Source organism: Platalea leucorodia (assembly GCF_965183815.1).
Source record: "Platalea leucorodia genome assembly, chromosome: 4".
NCBI classification, from domain to species: domain Eukaryota; kingdom Metazoa; phylum Chordata; class Aves; order Pelecaniformes; family Threskiornithidae; genus Platalea; species Platalea leucorodia.
Genome location: NC_138826.1, coordinates 103265557 through 103286180, shown reverse-complemented (window position 1 = coordinate 103286180; position 20624 = coordinate 103265557). Strand labels below are relative to the sequence as shown.

The 20624-nt window shown below is 40.5% G+C and overlaps 2 protein-coding genes across 2 annotated transcripts in view; both read left to right on the top strand.

Moving 5' to 3' along the window:
* The first annotated feature begins 8702 nt into the window (after window positions 1–8702).
* Window positions 8703–13026, top strand: NDUFA5 (NADH:ubiquinone oxidoreductase subunit A5). The gene is made up of 5 exons (XM_082308079.1): window positions 8703–8776; window positions 9309–9353; window positions 11316–11432; window positions 12156–12221; window positions 12811–13026. Exons 1-5 carry the CDS (start codon window positions 8756–8758, stop codon window positions 12910–12912), a joined length of 351 nt encoding a protein of 116 aa, XP_082164205.1. The 5' UTR covers window positions 8703–8755; the 3' UTR covers window positions 12913–13026.
* A 119-nt stretch (window positions 13027–13145) lies between these two features.
* The window catches only part of IQUB (IQ motif and ubiquitin domain containing), a gene marked incomplete at its 3' end in the record, with an annotated part of 29018 nt that continues 21539 nt past the window's right edge, over window positions 13146–20624 (top strand). The window contains exons 1-6 of the mRNA XM_082311187.1: window positions 13146–13545; window positions 16369–16633; window positions 17875–18368; window positions 19554–19715; window positions 19821–19996; window positions 20241–20396. Coding sequence (XP_082167313.1) covers window positions 17948–18368; window positions 19554–19715; window positions 19821–19996; window positions 20241–20396 — 915 coding nt within the window. The 5' untranslated portion in view covers window positions 13146–13545; window positions 16369–16633; window positions 17875–17947. The remainder of the gene's footprint in view (window positions 13546–16368; window positions 16634–17874; window positions 18369–19553; window positions 19716–19820; window positions 19997–20240; window positions 20397–20624) is intronic.

The following is a 20624-nucleotide window of genomic DNA, read 5'->3' as shown; positions in this document are numbered from 1 at the left end:
GTTTTAGAGAAGCTATGCACTAACTTGACTCTTTTGCATGGGGAAAGAGCTTTTTCTCCCCACTTCCTTCACCCAGTGTGGCACTGGGAGCAGATACAGGATGGAGCCACCAACTAGTGCTGTTTGGACGCAGGATTTGAGCATAAGAAATCCCACGGCATGTCACTACAGTTTAGGCAGTGACATGTCATTCAGATCTGAATTAAAAAAAAACATTACTAGAAAAGTTTTCAGCTGTAACCTGTATTCACCCCTCCTCTCCTGGAACTGAATCCAGCATGGATGGCTGGGATAAATAAGGGATTTGAGAGAGATGATACCAAATGCAAAACCTATTTTATGTTAATAAAATAATGTATAAGATTTTGGACTTCATGGATAGGTAGTTGTACAACAAAACATTACAAGGGTCCTGAGTCATTAATTATCACTTTTAGTCATCGTTAATATATTAAAAAAAAAAGAACCAAAGCATTTGCAAATCTTGCTTTGCTTTTACACTGCCAAGACATGGTCCGTCAAAGCAGACTAAAGACTTTGAGTCTCTGTGCTGCTTCTGCAGTCATGAAGTTTAATGGACACTCGCGGGAATTCGGTACACAAGCCCGGGTGATGGTCAAGCTGTGCCAGTTACTCCTTTCAAGGTGTGAGAGTAGTTGGAAGGCTCAGTGGATCAGCAATGGAGTATGTCAAACCTTTTAACTATAGTCACCAGCTTAAATTCGGTCTGCTCATATCACCACCTTTAGCTGTGGCTTCTGTTCACTACGCTTTTTGCTAGGATATCATATCAACCAAATGCCTTGCTAGTAAATCATAATTGGAAGGTCAGGAATGTTGCTTTTTACACCATCTTCCTGCAGGTTCTTGAAGTGCAAAATGTGATATTTATCAATCATAAAAGTTATATAAAGAATAAAATCTTACGTTAATATATGCATAACTGTACCTACCTAACTTTTTACAGGTGAGCTTTGGGTTTTGCCAGAATTTCTCTCATTGATTCAATCTTAGTAGCCTAACATGTTTGGCCTTTAATCAGACTGTGGACACAAGATGTTGAATTTTTTTTTTTTTTTTTGAAACAACTAAACTACTACTCCCACAGTTTATGCAGCAATTTACTGTATCTACCACAGAGAACACTTGTCATTGTCAAAGTGTTGCACAAATATTAAGCAACTATACGAATTATACGAAGCATCTGTTTTATGTTTCTCACAGAACGATCACCGTGGGGTGTCCTAGTCATTTTGCAAATAGAGAAGGAATATTGTAGAAATTATTTGGAGGCCATTTTCTGAAAATGATCTTCAAAGGACAGTGCTAACCAGATTTCTTTTTAGACTAATTTCTGCATTGTTCCAGTAAATAAGTCAATCAAAGTACCATAGCCAATATTATAATCCCATCCACAAATACTTTACTACTTAGTATGTTATGATAAACCTTGGAAAACAAAATTAAATTAGTAAGGGCTTAGAGTCAGATTGACTCAGAAGCTAAAGGTCTCTTGGATTCAGATTCCCACCTCTTACAATATGTACTGGAACCATGGCCCAGGTTTTTATCTGCAAGGACGGACAACCTGAAGGAAAGTGGAAAAAATCCCTACTTCAGTCCCATTTTCTTTGAAGGAAAAAATACACAACTTTGGTCTTGACTGCCACCTCTGACAGCAAAAAAACTTGCACAAACAATTAAAAAAAATTTCATGGACACGTTTTCTTTTTTGGCTTAGAAGAATAGACCTTTATGCTTTTCATAACAGACTGCTTTTCTCAAGGGTTCTCTGTTCCTTCCTTTTGTGTCTCTAATCAAGGCTTCACCATAACAGTCCAAAATCAGATTTCACACACAAGCTAAACTGATGAACTGGTCAGCACAACGCAGACACACGTACCAAAATCTTTCAGATACTACCTAATGTTCAATCTACTGCACATCATATTAATGCTCAGAAGTTCTGGAAGTTATGTTTTGGCATACTGTTTAGGTAGACCTTCTCTTGCAAAAAAGGATGTCTGAAACGACCGAGAACATGGACTGACTGACATCCTGTTGGACAATGGACAACACAAACTTCTCCGTAATGCTAAAAAACAATGGTAATGATGTTCTGAAACTCTTATGATCAAAACAAGCTTATGAAAGCCTATCAAGTTTGCTGCAGCAAAAACAAATTAATAAGAAGTGGATTTTTTTAAATATCATTTGCTTTATGCAGAAAGGAAGATATCCCACGACAAACTTCCAAGATGTAATACAAACCATAGAAACGTCAAAAAGCTAAACAAAACAAAGCAGCTGACCATATTTTTTTCTAAATGCTGCCACAAGTTTCTTATTAACCAGAAGGTAAAGTTCCCATCAGGAATAAGGCCGTGAAACTGAGCCTCTCTTCCTCATCTCTTGTTGGCACTTGGTTGACAGGCAGGAGAATTCTGAGTCAAGGTGCGTTTATCTTCCTATTTTCATAAACACTTTTCTAATTTTGACGGCACCTTAAAGCTTCCGTCATTTAACCCACAAACATACACTGTTCTGAAGACTGACAAACCTTTTAGACAGCAGAGAGAAAACCTCTCTTGAACTAGCAGGTTTAGAAGTCCATCTCAATAAAGATATCTACGATCTGTTCCTGCCATCAACTAAAAGGAAAGTACCTTTTAGAATAAATTAATTATTAATTTAGATTTAATTAATTAATTTAGAATAAATTTATTAATTAAATATATTTTAGAATAAATTAACACTTTACTGGCAGAGGGGAGCTGCTCCTAATGAGACTAAACAGTTCATTTACATAAGATAATTTATTAAGGAAAAATGTGTAACATTCATAATCTCTTGTTTCCCCCACAGCAGCTTAAAGGCAAACAGAAGCTACCCTGCCTTTCTTCCCACCTTTCCTTATGTTTTGAAAATCCTCCATTTGGAGACTTCATGCCATTGTTGAAGTTTTTGAAGCATCTTTTTTATGAATCATGCTCACCCTATCAGATCTGCATGGATGGACCTTTGTGCCCTAAAAGCCCTATTGAAGTTGCTGTCCTGAGAAGAATCGAGACTAAAAATTACTATACTACAGCCCATCATATTATACTTACCCTAGAGCCTGAACCAAAAAGACTCCTGAAGACTTTTATAGGCCTTAGATTAGACCCTCACATTGCAAACTCTCTGAAAGAAGGCTGTTTTGGTATATTACAGTATCTTTATGAAGACGTTCACATGCAGTTTAGCCCTGTGAGGCGATCAATACCCTCCAACGTCACTGATTCCAAGAAGAGTTAAGAGCACAGAGCATCTTGCAGGATAGTCATTTAGTAAGAAAATACTTTTATTTTCAGAAAAAAATGTATTGCCTTTCTACTTCCCCTTTCTCTCCAAAAGATTAGAGGAAGAAATCAGTTCACATGTCATCATAGAAACTTGTTTTCTTTTCTCTGGTCATGTAACTTCCATACCCATTTGGTCAGCTATCTATCTCCTTCTTACCTGTATTCTCCATTGCCACAGGCAACATAAAGCTCTGCTTGAACACAGACTTAACCAGAAAGGTCTCAGATAAGCAGTGTTTCAGAATTGTTGTGTGTGCTGTTTTCAAATTAGCTTATCCCACAAAAATTAGTAATATATTATAAAATGAGCAAGTTAGTAAGGTAGCAAGTGACTGTGACATGGTAGAGTAAGTATAAAGCAAACAGCTCACCACAGCACAAGTGCTGGACACATTGCCAGGGGTCTATACGTGCTTCGAGAGCCTGATTCGCTATATCACTGCTGGTAATACACTGTGCTGAGGTGACAAGGTCCGACTGAAGCGTGGATGTTCCACTAGGATCACAGTGGAATATAACGGCATGGCTGGTACACTGAGCAGCAGCGGAGACATCCCTGCTACATTACGTGATGTGGCAATGAAAAGGCTAAAAAGCTCAGCAGCAAAATCTTCCTTTCACCTATGGAAGTTTCGCAATTATCAGACCGAGGCACTAGATCACTAGAAACAATTGCAAAAACAAGTTTTACTTTTTGTATTACCAAGACCATTTACCTTAAACAACATTTCGAGTAGTCTGATATTGTTCTGGTATCTTTTCCGTTTTTGCCTGAAAAACTAGATATTACTTCTTGCTCCTTTCTTTAAAAAAGAAAAAAGTTTTCCCCTCTTAAATTAAGTTACTGTTTTTTCATTGAAAAAAATCTGAACTACTTGCTAATCATGGAAGTTGCATCTTTCCTTGGAAAGAAGTGTATCAAGCATTCATCACTTTTAAACACATAGGTATAAAGTTATGTGAGTGTTAATGTTATTCTAATTTCTCATCCTTAAAATAAACTAGACAATCCTAGCTTTGCTCTCTATAAATAGAAGGCCCTTAGGCATGCAAAGAGGTTATTCATAGCAATAAAATAATTAATAGCAGTCTAAATTTAGAATCAGTCTATTAAATACAGTTTTAAACTATTTCTCTGTTAGTCTAACTGGCGAGCATACCATATATTCTCACCTTTTCAACCCATTATCTTGCCACTGTTACTCTGGGGCCTGCATTTTGAACAGCCAGGAATGGTGCCCTGCAAGCTGATGTGTCCTGTGATACTTCTAAAATTAAATACGCAGTTGCTAGATAAATTAAGGTCTGACCTTGTACAACTGTAACATAAGCAGACTCGACCCACAGGAAAGTATTACACATGACTTCTCTAAAATCCTGTCAAATGTAACACGAGGTCTGGACGGTATAATAAGATTATCTGTGCCCTCATTGGTTCAACAACTCTCATTAAGAAAATAAATTAATTGCCAACTTAGTCTCAAGGGCTACATTAACAAAATCTGGTAACATATTTACATAAATTAAAACAAATCTGAGAACGTTTAGCCTTTAACTAGTTGTAGATCCCACCATATTACATCACCAAACACTAATCTCTCTGAGGCTGATATCATGCAAAGCTTTACAGATTCAATGACACCGATTATAGTATTTATTTGACTAGATTTAATAACTTGAAATTGGACAAAGAAGCAGGAGGCACAGCACCACAGACAGCAGTGATGCAAAAGCAGAATAACTGAAGAGTAACATCAAGAACAGTAGTACCCAGTAAGTTAAATCACAAGCATGGGATGAAGAAGAAGCTGGATTTTTTTTTTTTTCCCCTCTGGCTAGACATACATATCACTGATGCAATACTTCTGTCTTCTTTTGGTTTTAACCAGTCAGTTACTATCAGTTACCAAAATGAACAGACAAAAAGGGAACATAACAAACTGAAAGAACAAACTTCCAACTTGTCTTTAATTGTTCTGATGAAATGAAATTGTACACTGTGAACTCTTCCGTGCCCCATGATTCACTTGCATTTATAGAACCATAAAACTGTAAGCTCAACTAAGGCACTACATGCATCTCATCTTTGGACACAAGATCAAGAAAACCATTTAATGATGATGATAATATTCATTGCAACTTTTTTTGCCAGTATGACCTAAGTAAGTGTGGCGAGCCTCCAAAAAAAAACAAGTACAACAAAAGCAGACAAACAGGGCTGAGACCCTGCCCTACTGTTGGCTAAGACCTGATAAGAACAGAAATATATTCTTATATAATATCTAAAATATATATTTATAATATATATAAAGAACACAAATGTTTTAATTGCTTACCTTGAGTTCTTTCATTTCCTTTACATAACCAGGATATTATCAGAACTAGTACATATCCATATTACAAGCACGGTATTGTTTTGCTTTTCAGATCTTTTTAATAATATTTTGCATTGCTATGTAAACAGTGTCTGATTCTGATCTTACACAGTTACTAGTTATAAATCCATCAGTCAATTATGTTCCATGCATGTAAAGCGAGAACAAATAAGGCTCTTGTCCAGATACCAAATCATACGGCAATTTGCAAGACTTCACAGCGAGATAAATTCATTGGTGAGACAAAAAAGGGAAGAGAAGTCACAGCTATAGCAAGGCCTTCTTAGGGTGCCTACGTACTGTATATTAACACACAGGATAATACTCCTAACCGACTCCCCAGTGTTAAGCAGATAATAAACTGTGAAATGCTCTGTGGGTGGTTTGGGGTTTTTTTTTTGTTTGTTTTCAAAAACAGGTAATTATTGTACGTATTCTGATACTACTTCTTAGGTCTTAGAGTTGTTAAATTTTAAAATATATATTGAAACAGAGTTTGGCAATTTAGGGAACTTCCTACTGTATCACTTCTGGATTGATTTCATGAACTGTCTCATCAACATGGGCTACTGTTTTTTACTCTTTGTACTAGGATGTGGCAAGGACACCTACATTCTTGGTTTGTCTGAACAGATGGTGAGAACTAGTGTTTTAATGATGCTAACTGAGCTAATTTGGCTAAAGAAGATCACCAGGCACAGAACAATTTGTGCTGTGGTCTGTTAGTGTAATCAGGAGATAGATCATCTGGTTGGGCCATCACAGAGAAGGGAAAAATACAGGCATGATCCAGTAAAAAAGGCTGAAATTCTTAAAGAATGTCATTTTGATAGGAAAGAGAGATTCTCAATGCCTTGGAAAGAAAGCCCAGGTCTCTGCTGCAATCTCAAAGAACACTTGGGAGTGGAGAAGCACAAACCCTGAGTTCTAATATAAACTGTATTAATCACTTTGCTTTAGTTATGGAATGGAGATAGTGCATTTAGTAGTCTTATTAAAAGACTGGCTTTCAGTGACAACTCTACAATATTCTGAAACTCGGTTTGTTGGGTTTGCTTACCAGTTATGCAAAAGAGCAGCCCAAGAGCACGCCAAAGGAATTATAAAGAAAAATTTGTCCAGAATAAATGCAATATAAAGTTACAACACAATTATTGTCAAATCTTACTCACTGTGCAAAACTCACCCTTTAAATTAGCAGTGAGGCCATAAAGATAAGACTTAATACAAGGCCAACTGGATCTTCAAATGAACATCATGTTTACCTCCACCAATAATTTAAACTTTCTTTTTACCGCCATTTTCTCCTACTCTATCTCAAGTCCCTTAATTGAGTTTTCTACTTTGTCAGTATTTTACAGCTTTTTTTGCTTTATTAACTGATCACATTAACTCAGAAATTACCTATTTGCCATATTCTGTTACAGTGATCCTTATTTTTGATTCTGCAGTTAATTAGCTATTTTAAACACAATTTCTTGGTCAAACCAATTTCACAGCTAAAATTCACAGAAGGCATATGCATGCTTCTGCTTATTAAACAAGTTCCAGAATACTTATGACTACTCCCTGAAGTAGAAAGTTATCAACCTCAGGAAGACTTGACTGATAAATACACGCACATACAACCCTTTAATACACTAATTTTGCTAAAATATATATATATAATATTCTAATTGTTTATAAGCTTCTGCATTATTTCTAAATTAGACCCTATTCCCAGGCATAAGAATGCTTACTGTTACACACTGCATCACTCGGAAGGTATTTATTTTTACATATGTGTTGCAGAAAACTAGAATTCATGTACTAGAAACTTCTGCAAACCCTAAACATACATGTTTCATGAAAGAATGACAGAAGCTGACACATATTCAAATCACATCTACTACACAAAAATCTCACCTTGAGTGGACATAAACAGCTTTATTTCCAAGCACATATCACACAAAATTGCTCTCGGCAGCTGCCAAGCTGAAGCTTTAAGGCATGCCACAATTGTTTGACTCATGAAAGTGAGCTTTGAAATCAACTCTGAACCTTGGATTCTGCAAAACATTTTGGAAAATAAAACATATCAAAAACTATGAACCTGTAATAGTTCTGAGAACTCATTACTGACAGTTAGTTAGCTATCGCTCAGCAAAAATCAGTTAATTTCAAGTACTGTCACCAGCCATACAAAACTCATAGAACAAATGCATATTGCATCTTTACTAGAAACGTGCTGAAAATATAAATGCAACATACAGCACTTACGACTTGTGTGTGATGCATTTCTAGTAACACATCTTTCAACAGACCGTCCCTCATTTAGAAACTTCTAAGTTCTGCAAATTGACCATAAGCCGTCTTTAGCAATTCCATGTAGACAACTTCACTAACAGAAAACGTTTGTGTTTAAAAGGGATGTTCACATCTATGTGTCTTGTAGGTGCGGCGAAGCACGAACTGTGGCGTACCGCTACAGGACACCCAGCCCATCTAAGGGCACTGGGCTCCGAGACCTGGGGTGCCTTCGGATCGGACACCGCTCCTGAGGAAACACTGCGCATGGGCCGGGCGGTGACGGTTTCAGGGGCACGGATCTCGGAGAGCAGGCCCGCCAGCCTCTCCCCGCGCCGGGACGAGCCGCGGCGCCAGGCCAGGCCAGGCCGCCCTCCGCCGAGGCTGGGCGGCCCGGCCCCAGACGGGCGGCTCCGCAGCAAGGGCCTGGCCGCCTGTCCCCCACACCAGGCAGACAGGAGGCCTTCTCCAGAGGGGGAGACCGGGCCGGGCCGGGCCGGGCCGAGCCGAACCGGGCCCAGCCTCCGGCGCCGACCACGACGCGATCGCAGCCAAACGCCCCCGCTCCGCGCCTGCGCGCCCCCCTCCCGCCCTCAGACGGCGCAGGCCCGGCCCGCTTCGTTCTCCGCCGCCGGCGCCGGGGGCCGATGCGGCTGCGGCGCATGCGCAGCCCGGCGTCCTCCGCCGTGTCCTCTAACCCCGCCCGCGGTGGCTGGCGGGGCGGGGCGGGGCGTTCTCCGCAGCGCAGCCATGGCGGGGGCGCTGAGGAAGGTGAGGCGCCGCGGGTTTCCCCGAGCCGGGCAGGCTGTCGCGTCCTCGTCCTGGGCGGGGGGCTCCCTCCCCGCCGCGGCCTGCCCCGGCGGGTGTCGGCGGAGGGGGCGGGCGGCGGGGCGAGAGGGAGTGGGGCGCTCTGCGAGGAGAGGGCGCGTAGGGCCCGGCTCCCCGCCCCGCCCCCGCCGGCGAGGTCGGGCCCGGCACCGGGTGCCCGCGGGGCAGCGGCGGCCGTTAGCCGGGGGCGGGCCCGTCGTGTGGGGAGGCGGGTGAGCCGGCGCCCGCCCCGCCGGGCAGGCTTTCCAGCGGCTGCTCTGTAACGCGAGCTGCTGCCTCTCTGTGCGGCGCCGCGGCCGCCCTTCCTGCTGGTCAAAACACTGCACATCTGCGGGGTGCCGCCCCTGCGGTGGGAGGCGGAGGCTCGCGGCGCAGAACGGCGCCTGCCAGCTGCGCGCTGAGCCAAAACAAAATAGTCAGAATGCATGGAAACAGATGCTTAGGGATATTAAATACGTTTATGCTCTCTATGCAGACCACTGGACTTGTAGGACTGGCTGTGGCTGAGAACCCTCATGAGGTACGTCACATGTCTCGTTCTGTAGTCAATGGGAATTGTCAGTGACATCGAAGCTTTTTGTGGCATATTTGTGTGTGGAGGTACGCTGTGTACCTTAAAGCAGTGCCAACTTAATGAAAGTGTATAAATGTTCCAAAGTGATAAAGGAAGAAAATTAATTCTTAAAGGTTTAATTCATATCGTTAGTAGTTATTTTGCACATGTACTTTTTGTTGCATGTGCTGATTTCAGCAACCTACTTTGTGTAAATACTTTTATGAATCAATATTTGATTTCTCTCGTCTCCAGTGCAAAAGAGAGCACAAGTCTTACAAGGAGCAGCTGAGGGAGCTGGGGTTGCTTAGTTTGGAGAAGAGGAGGCTGAGGGGAGACCTTATTGCTCTCTACAACTACCTGAAAGGAGGCTGTAGTGAGGTGGGGGTCGGTCTCTTCTCCCAAGTAACAAGCGATAGGATGAGAGGAAGTGGCCTCAACCTGTGCCAGGGGAGGTTTAGGTTGGATATTAGGAAAACTTTTTCACCAGAAGGGTTGTCAAGCATTGGACCAGGCTGCCCAGGGAAGTGGTTGAGTCCCCATCCCTGGAGGTATTTAAAAGACAGGTAAACGTGGTGTTTGAGGACATGGTTTAGTGGTGGACGTGGCAGTGCTACGTTAACGGTTGGACTTGATGATCTTAAGGGTCTTTTACAACCTTTAACGATTCTATGATTCTATAAAATAAAAGCAAAGAACTCTATAAATTCAGTTTTTCATAAATGTAATTTCTACTTCACAGGCATATCGATTTTTGCTGCCTTGCTATGTTGTGTTTCCAACAAGTACTGAAATAAATAGACCTATGCTAAGGGGATAGGCTAGTCTTACATGATAGAGGCTAACCATGTGGTGCAGAGCCACATCAAGGCACCGTGATGGCAAGCACTGTTGAGACTGGAATACTTCAGTGGTTCTTGTAGCAATTTGGTACTTTCTTTTTACCTCCTTAGGCTCAGTAATGAAAGTATGTTTAACGTATCTTGCTTGCTTATTCAGGTGGCACGAGCTTTGAACGGACTTCAGTGATTCTTTAATTTCTCCACTTTGAAATTTCCCACTGTGCAACAATTCTATTTAAAAAATGCTTTTGCCACCAGTAGTTAGAATTAGTATCAGAAAGAAATATTAAGAAAATCATTATTGTTCTGTAGAAATGATTCTAGCTCAGTCTACAGCCTTGTCAGACACCTTCTGGGTGAACTTACTAAATTTTAGTTTTTTCAGTGACTTGAAGCCAAGAGTGAAGAAATCAACCATGCTTTAGTTGAAGTATAGGTTCTATGCCAGTCCCCTTTTTGTTTCCTGTTTTTTCTTTGTATTTCTTTGACTGCAGTGTTCTTCTATTTCTTATTGTTCCTATAGGACATCTATTCCTCTTCAGTTAGATACAGTTACCCAGCCGACATATCGCCCAAAAGCTGCAATTTCTTCACCCCAGTGTGTCATTTATCACTGCATTTAAATCCAGCAATAAAAGTTTCAGGCTTTAGTTTAATTTAAATGTCTGTCACTCAGAACTTTGCACCAGCATGAGGAGAAGTGCAAAAAAAATATAATCTCGTTATGCTTTGGTAGTTTATGTGCTTCTTTGTATCTTTCCCAGGTAATTTGTCAGAAACTGATGGTTTAGACATGAATTTGCCTCATTTTTTAAAAGTATGGTTAATATTAGAAACACAGTTTTTATTGTTTCCATTTTGCATGAAATGTACTTCAGATTGCAACTTGCTTCCCCCCCCCCCCTTTTTTTTTTTTCTTTGAGGAATCTGACAGTGGTAACTTCGCAGTCCTGATAAATCCCAGAGTTCTGTGGTTGAGACTTAGTTATTTTGTTAATCCCACACTTCTGGATTGAATACCGTAAGTAGGACAAGAAGTTAAATAATTCTAGTTAAGTATTTTAACCATGTCTTGTGATCACTTCAGCGCCTGCGAATACTGTACACAAAAATCCTTGGTGTCCTGCAAAACATTCCCAAAGATGCAGCATATAGGAAATACACTGAGCAGATTGTAAACCAGCGATTTAATTTGGTGCAAACGGTAAGTCCAGTACTGTTTCATAAATGTTACACATGAAAAAAGATTTTTAGGATGAGAGGAATGATCTTCAAAATGACTGACTGCTTTTCAGGAGTATATGTAACTTTCAGGTATCAGTTCAGAAATAATTGAAGTTTTCGAGGTTTATTTTTGTTATTGACTGGAATATTTTGATGGTATATTAAAAAGAATTGTTAATTTCTTACTGATGTTTTCTGTGAAATAGTTTTTTTAAGATTTCTAGAACAGTGGTAATTGCCATACACTTGCACAAAAAATGCATGTGCTCTTGCCAATGTAGTACCTTAGCACAATCCTTGCCTTTGATGTTTTAAAACACTTTTTGGTACGTTAAACTATGCAATACTGGTATTGTGTATTTAAGGTGATAACTGGAAGGCTGCGTATCATTTTATAAAAAGCGAAGATCAAAATTGTCTTTCAAGATACATGCTAAAGCCCTTAGCTGCTAATGCTTCTTTGGATGTCATTAAATAGTACTCGTTTTTTGTATTTATCCTTGAGAGTCTGATGTTTGTTTTTCAATAAGAAAAGTGCGTGAGATTTCTTTGATAATGTAAAATGACAGAAGCCAGCTAATTTGATGGTAGTTTTGCGGAAGACTAGAGCGTGATCTGGTTAAATTATCATTTTCATGCTTTATCTGGGCTTTCTACTTCTCAGTAAAACTAAACATTTATTTATATGTATCTGAATACACAGGAGACTGATGTGCAAAAACTAGAGGACAAACTGAATAGTGGTCGCATAGAAGAAGTCATTGTACAGGTAAAGCGGGGAAATTTAAGGTTAGGTACAAAAGGGAACGGTAGTTTTCAGTGGTCCTTTGGCTGAGCTTCTGTTCCGAAAACTGGCAGTTTTCCCTATCTTCCTTGGCTGCAAAACACACAGTCAAACAGCAAAAAAATATCTGCAAGTGAATTGTCATATAGTGATTCGGATGACCATGCTAAAAGCAAACACAATTACACGTTTACTGCATTATGCTTACATATATACTGTGTATACTTACATTGCTTCTTACGGAATCTAAATCAATGGAAAGGGCAGAAGACTATTGAATAATATTGGGGGATAATCCAAATAGACTGGAAAATATCATGAAGTTGTCATTGGGAATGACTAGGTGAACAGACTGTTTGGGTATTTGGAGGTGATTCAGTATGGGTTTTTTTAAAAACAAAAATCAAAACCTCCAAAACACACAGTTCCTTTTGATATTTATGGATGAAAATTGTGGTAGTTCCTGACCGTGATGGGTAGTGACATCACTGAGATAATGACCTGAAATAGAGATAATTTAATGCTTTGGCAATCGTATAGAAGTTAAGAATTTGTGTATGGTGTTTATTAACAGGCTGAAAATGAGCTTTCCCTGGCAAGAAAAATGATACAGTGGAAACCATGGGAACCTCTAGTTGAAGAACCTCCTTCTGACCAGTGGAGATGGCCAATATAATTTTCAAAATGGTGTAACCTCTTGAAAGTAAAAAAAAAAAAAAAGTTAATTATTAATCTAGTGTTACTGACAGTTGTCTTTAAATTAAAGATAACAACTTCATAAAAACATGTTTTGTCCTAATGTCCTCTTGTATTTAGCAATCTAAAGACTGCTTCCAATTTCTTGGAAAAATGGTTTTAAGAAAATTCTTCTCAGCTGTTGTACAACCTTTGGTTTATTTCCTTTTGTAATTTATTATTAACAGGGTATTTGTGCTTCATTCTGAGTTACTTTTATAATTTATATGTTAACAAATACAGATATTGTAGGCCATTTGAAATCAAAATCAAAGTTGTAGAAAAGTACGATCCCACCCTTCTCTCCCACCTTTGGTTGTGTATTTTCGCCAGCCACTGCTGGTGTCTTTATGACCACGCAGGTACTGAGATCAGGGGTCTGATGTAACGAAAACTAGGCTTACCAAAAATACCAGCTTTTTAGTTTTCAGCTGAATTGCTGTCTCGAACTGGCTGACTTTGCTGCCCACGTAAACACTCATTCTGACTCGGGGGAAGCGCTGGGAAGACCCAAGATTGGAGGGGTGAGAGGGGGAAGGAAGACTCCCCCTTAGGGTGACAGCAGGAACAGCAGGTGGGTTCTTGGTTAGCAGGTGGGTTATCATACTTGGCATAATACACACGGCACGAACTCTAGTACCGGGGTCTTACAAAGGCTTTGTATATGAACATGCATACTTTATAGGTTTATTTGTATATTATTGATTCAGACCTTGAATATTACTTAGTAATATGAAAAAAAATAGTGGATCTTTCTTGACACATCTGGCTAGGTTCTTTCAAACGTTTAAATGGGAACAGTGCCTGCCTGTTCTGAAAACTGTTGTTTACAGATTTAAGCTTATAAGCCCCAATTAAAATATAGAAACTAGATCCAAGGATACTGTGCGAGTTTGCCTTTGCTCACATTTTTTTCAGTACCATTAATAAAGTTCTTGCAAGTTTAAAGATGAGAATATAGCTGTATGACAAAAATCTGCAGTTTGTTAAACATTTATGGTAGAGTGCCACTGCACTACATTACATTACATAACATACTTTGTCATAGCTGTTTTTTCATAGTTATTAGGCCTGTAAGTTTACCTGTGACCATTATGATTAATGATTAATTACATCTTACATAATATTTTATACAATCAAGGTATTAGGGGAGTAGGACAGTAGAAGAGAAAAACAGTAAGTATACCTAGGATATTGACTCTAGCAACTATTTTCACTGCATTCTTTAGCATTGTTTTTTTTCAACTATTATTACTATAATTACAGAAAATTTGAGATTTTTGAAAATTGAAAAAATGGAAAGTATTTTGCTTCATTGGTTGGTTCTGAAGGCTTTTTCAGTCTTGAAAAAGGTAGAAGCTGGTCTCTTCTGAGATAAAACCACTAGATGGCATTCCAGAAGAGAACTTTGCTGAAGTTAAACACAATTTTCAGGTGAGAAATACTAAAGGGTTACAAACTTGAATGAGGGCGAACGATGTTGGAGGAGAAATGAAGATGAATGGTTTTAGGTAGTAAGTATTGAGCTGATGCTTATTTTTTATTTTGCTTCCTCTCACAAAAAACCCTGAAGTCTAATATGAGTGATACTGGCATGCAATACTTGAGGGGGGGGGGAAGTTGCCAGAACATGGTGGCAACTATTGGAATTCTTTCTGCTCTTTCATAACTGAGACATTAGTTGAACTCTCTTTTTGCTCAGTTATTTTCTCCATTTCTAAAGCCTTATTTGTCATGTGACTTACAATAGCTCTCCTATCAGCTCCTGAGTTGTGTTGCAGGGGAGAGGAAGCCTTTTATTTCTTGGCCCATTGCTGCTGAAATTTGATATCTGATCTTTTAAAGCTGAGTTTCAGTGATCAAATGCGTACTCGCATCTTCTCTCTTTCACAAATTCCCAAATATGCCCTCGGTACAGGCCCTAATATAAGTTGTTTGCTACCTAGAGGTGATTTTTTTTTTTTTTAGCACTATATTTCCTAATTTATATTCTCAGTGATTTTTCTGGTCTATAAGTGTTTCTCTCACGTGACTCAAAATTGGATTATTTTATAAATCTTTCTATCCAAAACACTGGGTTAGCATCCACAAATGCTTTAATTTAGGAATCAATTAACTTGAGTCTTAAAAAGGTTCTACTGAAGCCGACTCTAGGAATCATTAATAAGGATTTTTCAGCTTTCTGAGCTTTTTATCAAATTCTCAGAACATGTTAGGATTTATTTTCATTATTTTATCATTGGTTAAATTTGGTTTCATTACCTTATCATAAATTAATCATTGTGCTACAGAAGATTACTAAATTAATTAGTATTATGTTGTAGCATCAACTTCAAACAGTTACTGAGAACAAAGAGAAGAAAGAAAATGGATTGCACTTTTGAGATGTGACAGCGCATGCCTTTTGTACAGTGTTGTGTAGTTCACGTCATCCTTGTTCCTGGGTAATTTAAAAATACATCTTTGCTAAGAAGAGAAACAGTATTTTTTTACCTTGCTATTAACTCTGTAACTATATATCTGATATTTAAATCCACACTGTAGCAACAAAACAGTACGCATATTTTACAGGCAAGAGAGAATCTATTTTAGGAGTACTATGTTGCAAATAATTTATTTTAAGATGAATATGCTAGCAAGGCATAATTTGAAGACTGACTGTAATGATTTTGCTTGATTTTTCTCCATTAACTATGTTGGAAATACATGACGATGCTTTATCATTATCCACTGTAATATGGTAAGGTAAATCACTGCAAGCCTTAGAGCTAACAAACTTTAGATCTTTAAAACACTTTGAGATTGTCTGATTGAAGTCATTATGCGAGTGAAAATCACCCTGTCTGCAAGGATGGCACCTAATGGAGACAGAGCCTGTTAAAGGAGAAAAACAGCTTTTGGATTGCCGGGTAGCAGCAGTGCGGAGGTTTTTGTTATTCCTGATGTGCTGTCTGTGCTGCTTACCCTGTTTTAAGTGGCTGTGGTCTGAACAGGACACCATTTTAATCTTTGACATAATTTCTGATTGTGTTCAAAGGGAGATGAGCGAAAGCTGCTTGCTTTATTTACAGCATATATGCTATTTCATTAGGAAAAAAAAGAAAAATCATCTTGCAAACCGAAAATGAGTTTGAACGTTTAATCCAGTTGACTATATAATAGTGGCAAAGTGACACACAATGACGTATCTTTCTATAGAGTTACCACTGGTCCTATACTACCCTGAGTTCAAGTTCAATCCAGATTTTAGAAAAAAGAGCGTGAACAGTAGTAATGGGAAATTTCTGTCCTTTTGATGGGAAGCAGGCCCATGTTCAAATGCCGAAGCATGTCTGTGAAAGATGGTAACAGTGATGGATGTGATTTCAAGGCCTGCTGAAATGTAACTTTTTTTCAGGATGCTCCCAGAGTTGTGACACAGAACTGCGCATTTCACCTCTACAGTGGTTGTGTGAAGTGAGTGTAGTCTCGGTTTTCCTGTAGCGTGCTGAAACACTTGCAAGAGTTGTCTCGGAAATCGCACGTCAAACACCAGGAAATTCAGTTTCATATGTTTTTTATTCTGGGGTGTCTTAATTGCCACGCGGCAGCCTCGGTCCTTGCACCAGAACCGCAGACCTTGTGGGGGAGAGCGCGGTGGCGAGGCCGATCACATCGCGCAGGTGAGTGCTGCCACACAGGTGGGAAGCGATCGTCGGCAGAGCGAGGCTCAGCAACGTCCAAACACAACTTTTCCTGATATCCAGGTTTTGGGTATTGGCAGAACTTCTGCTACTATCTACAGTATAAACTGAAAGGAAAAACGGTGTTTTCTTACACTAACGCCACCATAAGCTGGTGGGAGTTCACCTTCACCGCGCTGTGGCTCGCGACACAGGACAGGGCCGTTGCCAGGAGCGCGGGTGCGCCAGCACTGCACGATGCCCAGGCGCCGTCGCCCGCCTCGGCGAGGCCGGGCGAGGCAGCGAGCACAGGGTGCTGCCGGTGCCGCGTTCCGAGGTGCCGTGGTGCTCCCCTTCACCGCCGCGGGGTCAACGGCAGCCGGGGAGGCCCCAGCCTTCCTCCGCCCGCGCCGCTCCCCTCTTCCCCGCCTTCGGCCTTCCTCGTCCCCGGGCCACGCCCAGCCGCAAGCCGTCCCTCCCCACTGCGCATGCTCCGCCCCCCGGTTGCCATGGCTACCGCGACACGCCGCCGAGGCCCGGAGCGGCCGCTACGGAGAGCCGCCGGGGCGGGAAAGTAACGGGTGCGGGGCCGGGCGGCGGGGGCTGGCCGGGGCGGGGGAGCCCCAGCCCTGCGCCGAACCGCGGCCCTCCGGCCCCCGGTGCGCCCCGTGCCGAGGGCCGCGGTCCCCGGGCGGCGCGCAGGCACCGCCCGCCCGGCTGGCCCTGCCCTGCCCTCCCCTCCCGGCCTGCCCCGCGCCGCCCAGGGCCGCCGGGGGCGGGGGCGGGGGCGGCGGGGAGTCGCCCGTTTGCTGTTGGGTTTTTTTCCTGAATATGGGATTTGGATTCTTCCAGCCCATGTCACTTCAGTGGCAGCGTGGATAAACCTTAAAAGTGTGCTGTCTCTGGGTAATACTGCTCTGTAAAGTCTCGTTATATATCTATATCTATATCTCCATATATCTATCTCCGTGTATATATATATATATATGGATATATATAAAAAGAAAGAATTATGCCGACTACCTGCTGGCAATGCTATGGGGTATTAAGTTTGTTAAACATCAGTGAGGAGACGTCAAGTTTTTCACATTTGGTGGAAGCAAAGGCCTCATGCTATTCTAAATAGACTATTTGGGAATAGATACAGAAAAGGCTTTTCAGGATATTAAGTCCCCGCTATGTTTGGTAGTAGGAATGTGCTGGTATGCAATTTTGAATAGATACTGTGATTATTCTTGCAGAAAGATTAAAAACGTGCAACTGATACTGTAGGAAACGGAAGAAACATAGGGTAGTTCCTTTGAAGTTGTTACAATGGAAAAGTCGGGTGCGGAGCAGCCATCAGCATCCTCAGATAGAAGAGCAGTCGGAGAGGCCAAGAACGGGGACCCAGCAGAAAAGCCTCTGCGTGCAGAAGCTGCAGGCACTGTACAGTCAGAGGAGGGCTGCGAGCAGCAGTCTTCCCTGGAGCAGGCAGCTCTGAAGGAACAGAAGCCGTCGCGTTTAGCACAGTGGGAGTTACCCAGCGAAGGACTAGGCAATCAAGAAGTGGTCAGAAATAATGAGCAATATGTGTTTGAGCCAGATGCCCCATTCAGCGCATCATCTGAGAGCACAACTCCTGTTACCAATGAGAATTATTTTACTTTACTTGAATTAAGAAATTCAGAAAGGGAAGAACAAACATCCCAAAACTCAGTACTATCAGAGCATACGGCAAGCAGGACAGTAACAGGTAAAGAAGTTATTAAAATGTTTGACACTAGAGCTTTAAAGAGATTTTTTTCCTTCAACTTGATTATGGCTTCCTGCACCCCCTACACCCTCATTCTGTTCGTGTTTGCTGGTTTTTGGTCTTGAAGTGACTTTTTAAATTCTTATATAAAACATGCTTGAAGAGGTGAGGAACGTATTCTTTATCTCAACTTGCAGTAGCCATTTATAGAGTAATGTGGCATTTTATAGAGTGATCTTCATTTCCAGAAACATGTGTGAGTACGTATACATGTTTTGTAGACACATTTGAAAAACCTCGGTGCATAATTCGCATGAGTACATGGGCTACTAACAGTTCAGACTAGACCATAGCAATCACCTGACTACTTTATGTCTTTCAGAGTCCCCTGTAACTTACCTGCCACCCTTCTGTTATCCATGCCTTTCTCCTGCAGTCCCCGAAACACTCCATCATTTCCTGCACTTGTTCCTCTCCATTCTGGGTGTCCTGTGTTACTCCCTCTTTCCAGTTCAGTGCCCCGTTTTCTTAGGTCTTCAGAGCGGAAGGCAGCACATCCCGTCCAGCAGGTGCACACCATGAGTGACCCTTCAGCGTACGGAGCTGCTGCCTGCCCTCCTCTTGGCTGGGCTGCATTCAGATGCTCTCATTCTGAGTAGCTGGTGATCGCTTCCTAGGAAGGGCACTGTACCAAAGCCAGATGGACTCTTGTCTCTAAATCAAAAAGAAGTAATTTCTGGAGCTTCAAGTTAAGTAGATCTGGTTCAGAATGTAGTCTTTGAATAAACACCACATCGAGTATTGTGTGAAAGACAACAGTGATTCAGCCATCATATGCTTACATCAGGTCTAAATTGGAGCAGGTTTAGGTAAGATTTTTCAATAAAAGTTGACTGTATAAATGGGTAACTTTGATTTAAAATTATGCACTTGCAAATAAAACACTGTAACTTTTAAAAAAATTGTAGTATGAATGACTTTTTATGTGGTGACAGTATTACGTTGGATATCTCTTTAAAAAGTGTGTGATAATACTGTTTCAGCTTTCAAGTAGACTCTCTTTCCAGCTCAAAAATCTATGATTATTCTTTGTTGCAGTGTTTCAATAGAAATCATCTCAGGGTAAACTTGAGTTAATTTATTTGTTTGTTTTGAGAAGCATATTAATTTTGGTTTTATTTTTAGGAAACATGATTGAGGCTGATGAAGCTTTTAGGAGGACTGGGGCTAACTTTGATGAAACTATGCAGACTGAGAAGTTATGTCTTGATCAGGAACATTTTCCTGGGAAAGCAGTTCAACAGGATTACCACATGCCTGATGTCATAACTGTCAGAGTACAAACAGGTAAATGCTGTTTGTAAACATGTATCAATATCTGTAATTGTGCTCTAATCTCAAACTGTTACTAAAAGAAACAATATTTCTATCTTGGAACTTCCATTTTAGCAGATTCTGATTCCTTCCAAGATGTAGTTGTAAAAGTTGAAAGACCTACCTATCGTAAACCATTTCTGGGTGGATTTAAGAACAGGAAAACAGGAGTGGAATTTCATAACGCAGGATCACAAACCATACCCAAAAAACGACCTGACAAAGGAATTCAATTATTTTGTAGGGAAACACAGGTAATGGCTTTGTAGTGTCTTTTTGGAATGTTGTTTTTGCCAAACAGAATAGAATGTTGACACAATTATTTCCAATAGGAATGAGGAAGTAGATCAAAAATAAGTGTGCAATTGAAAGTATTTAGTGGGTGAATATCATTAGTCTTGTGATTTTTATTATGAATAGCTAGTTTTGCCACTTATTGTAATAAGGGAAAAAATCTCTGTACATTTTGTTATAATCTGACATGCATTTTTTCCCCAGACTGTTTTTGAAAAAAATAAGCCACAACAAACAAAAAATACAACATCAACACAGATGACTAAAATTGGCCTGTATGTGTCAAACAGGACTGACAAGCTAGTAAGTCCTGGCAAGTATCTTACAGCAGAAGAATACCATAAACGAAGACTTGAAGCAGTAAGTTCTGATCTGTTTGAAACTATATCTGTAAAGCAAAGTATTACGAAGGTTATCTGAGTATTTAATGAGTGTTCAGAGTGTTCAAAGAGTGAATTTAACAGTGAACTGCAAAATGTCTGCTTAATCTTTACATTTTGTAATCTTTCAGATATGGGGGAAGTGTGTGTCTGCTCATTTACAGTATTAGTGTTTTTAATGACATTTGAGACCTTGTGGTTTCTTAAA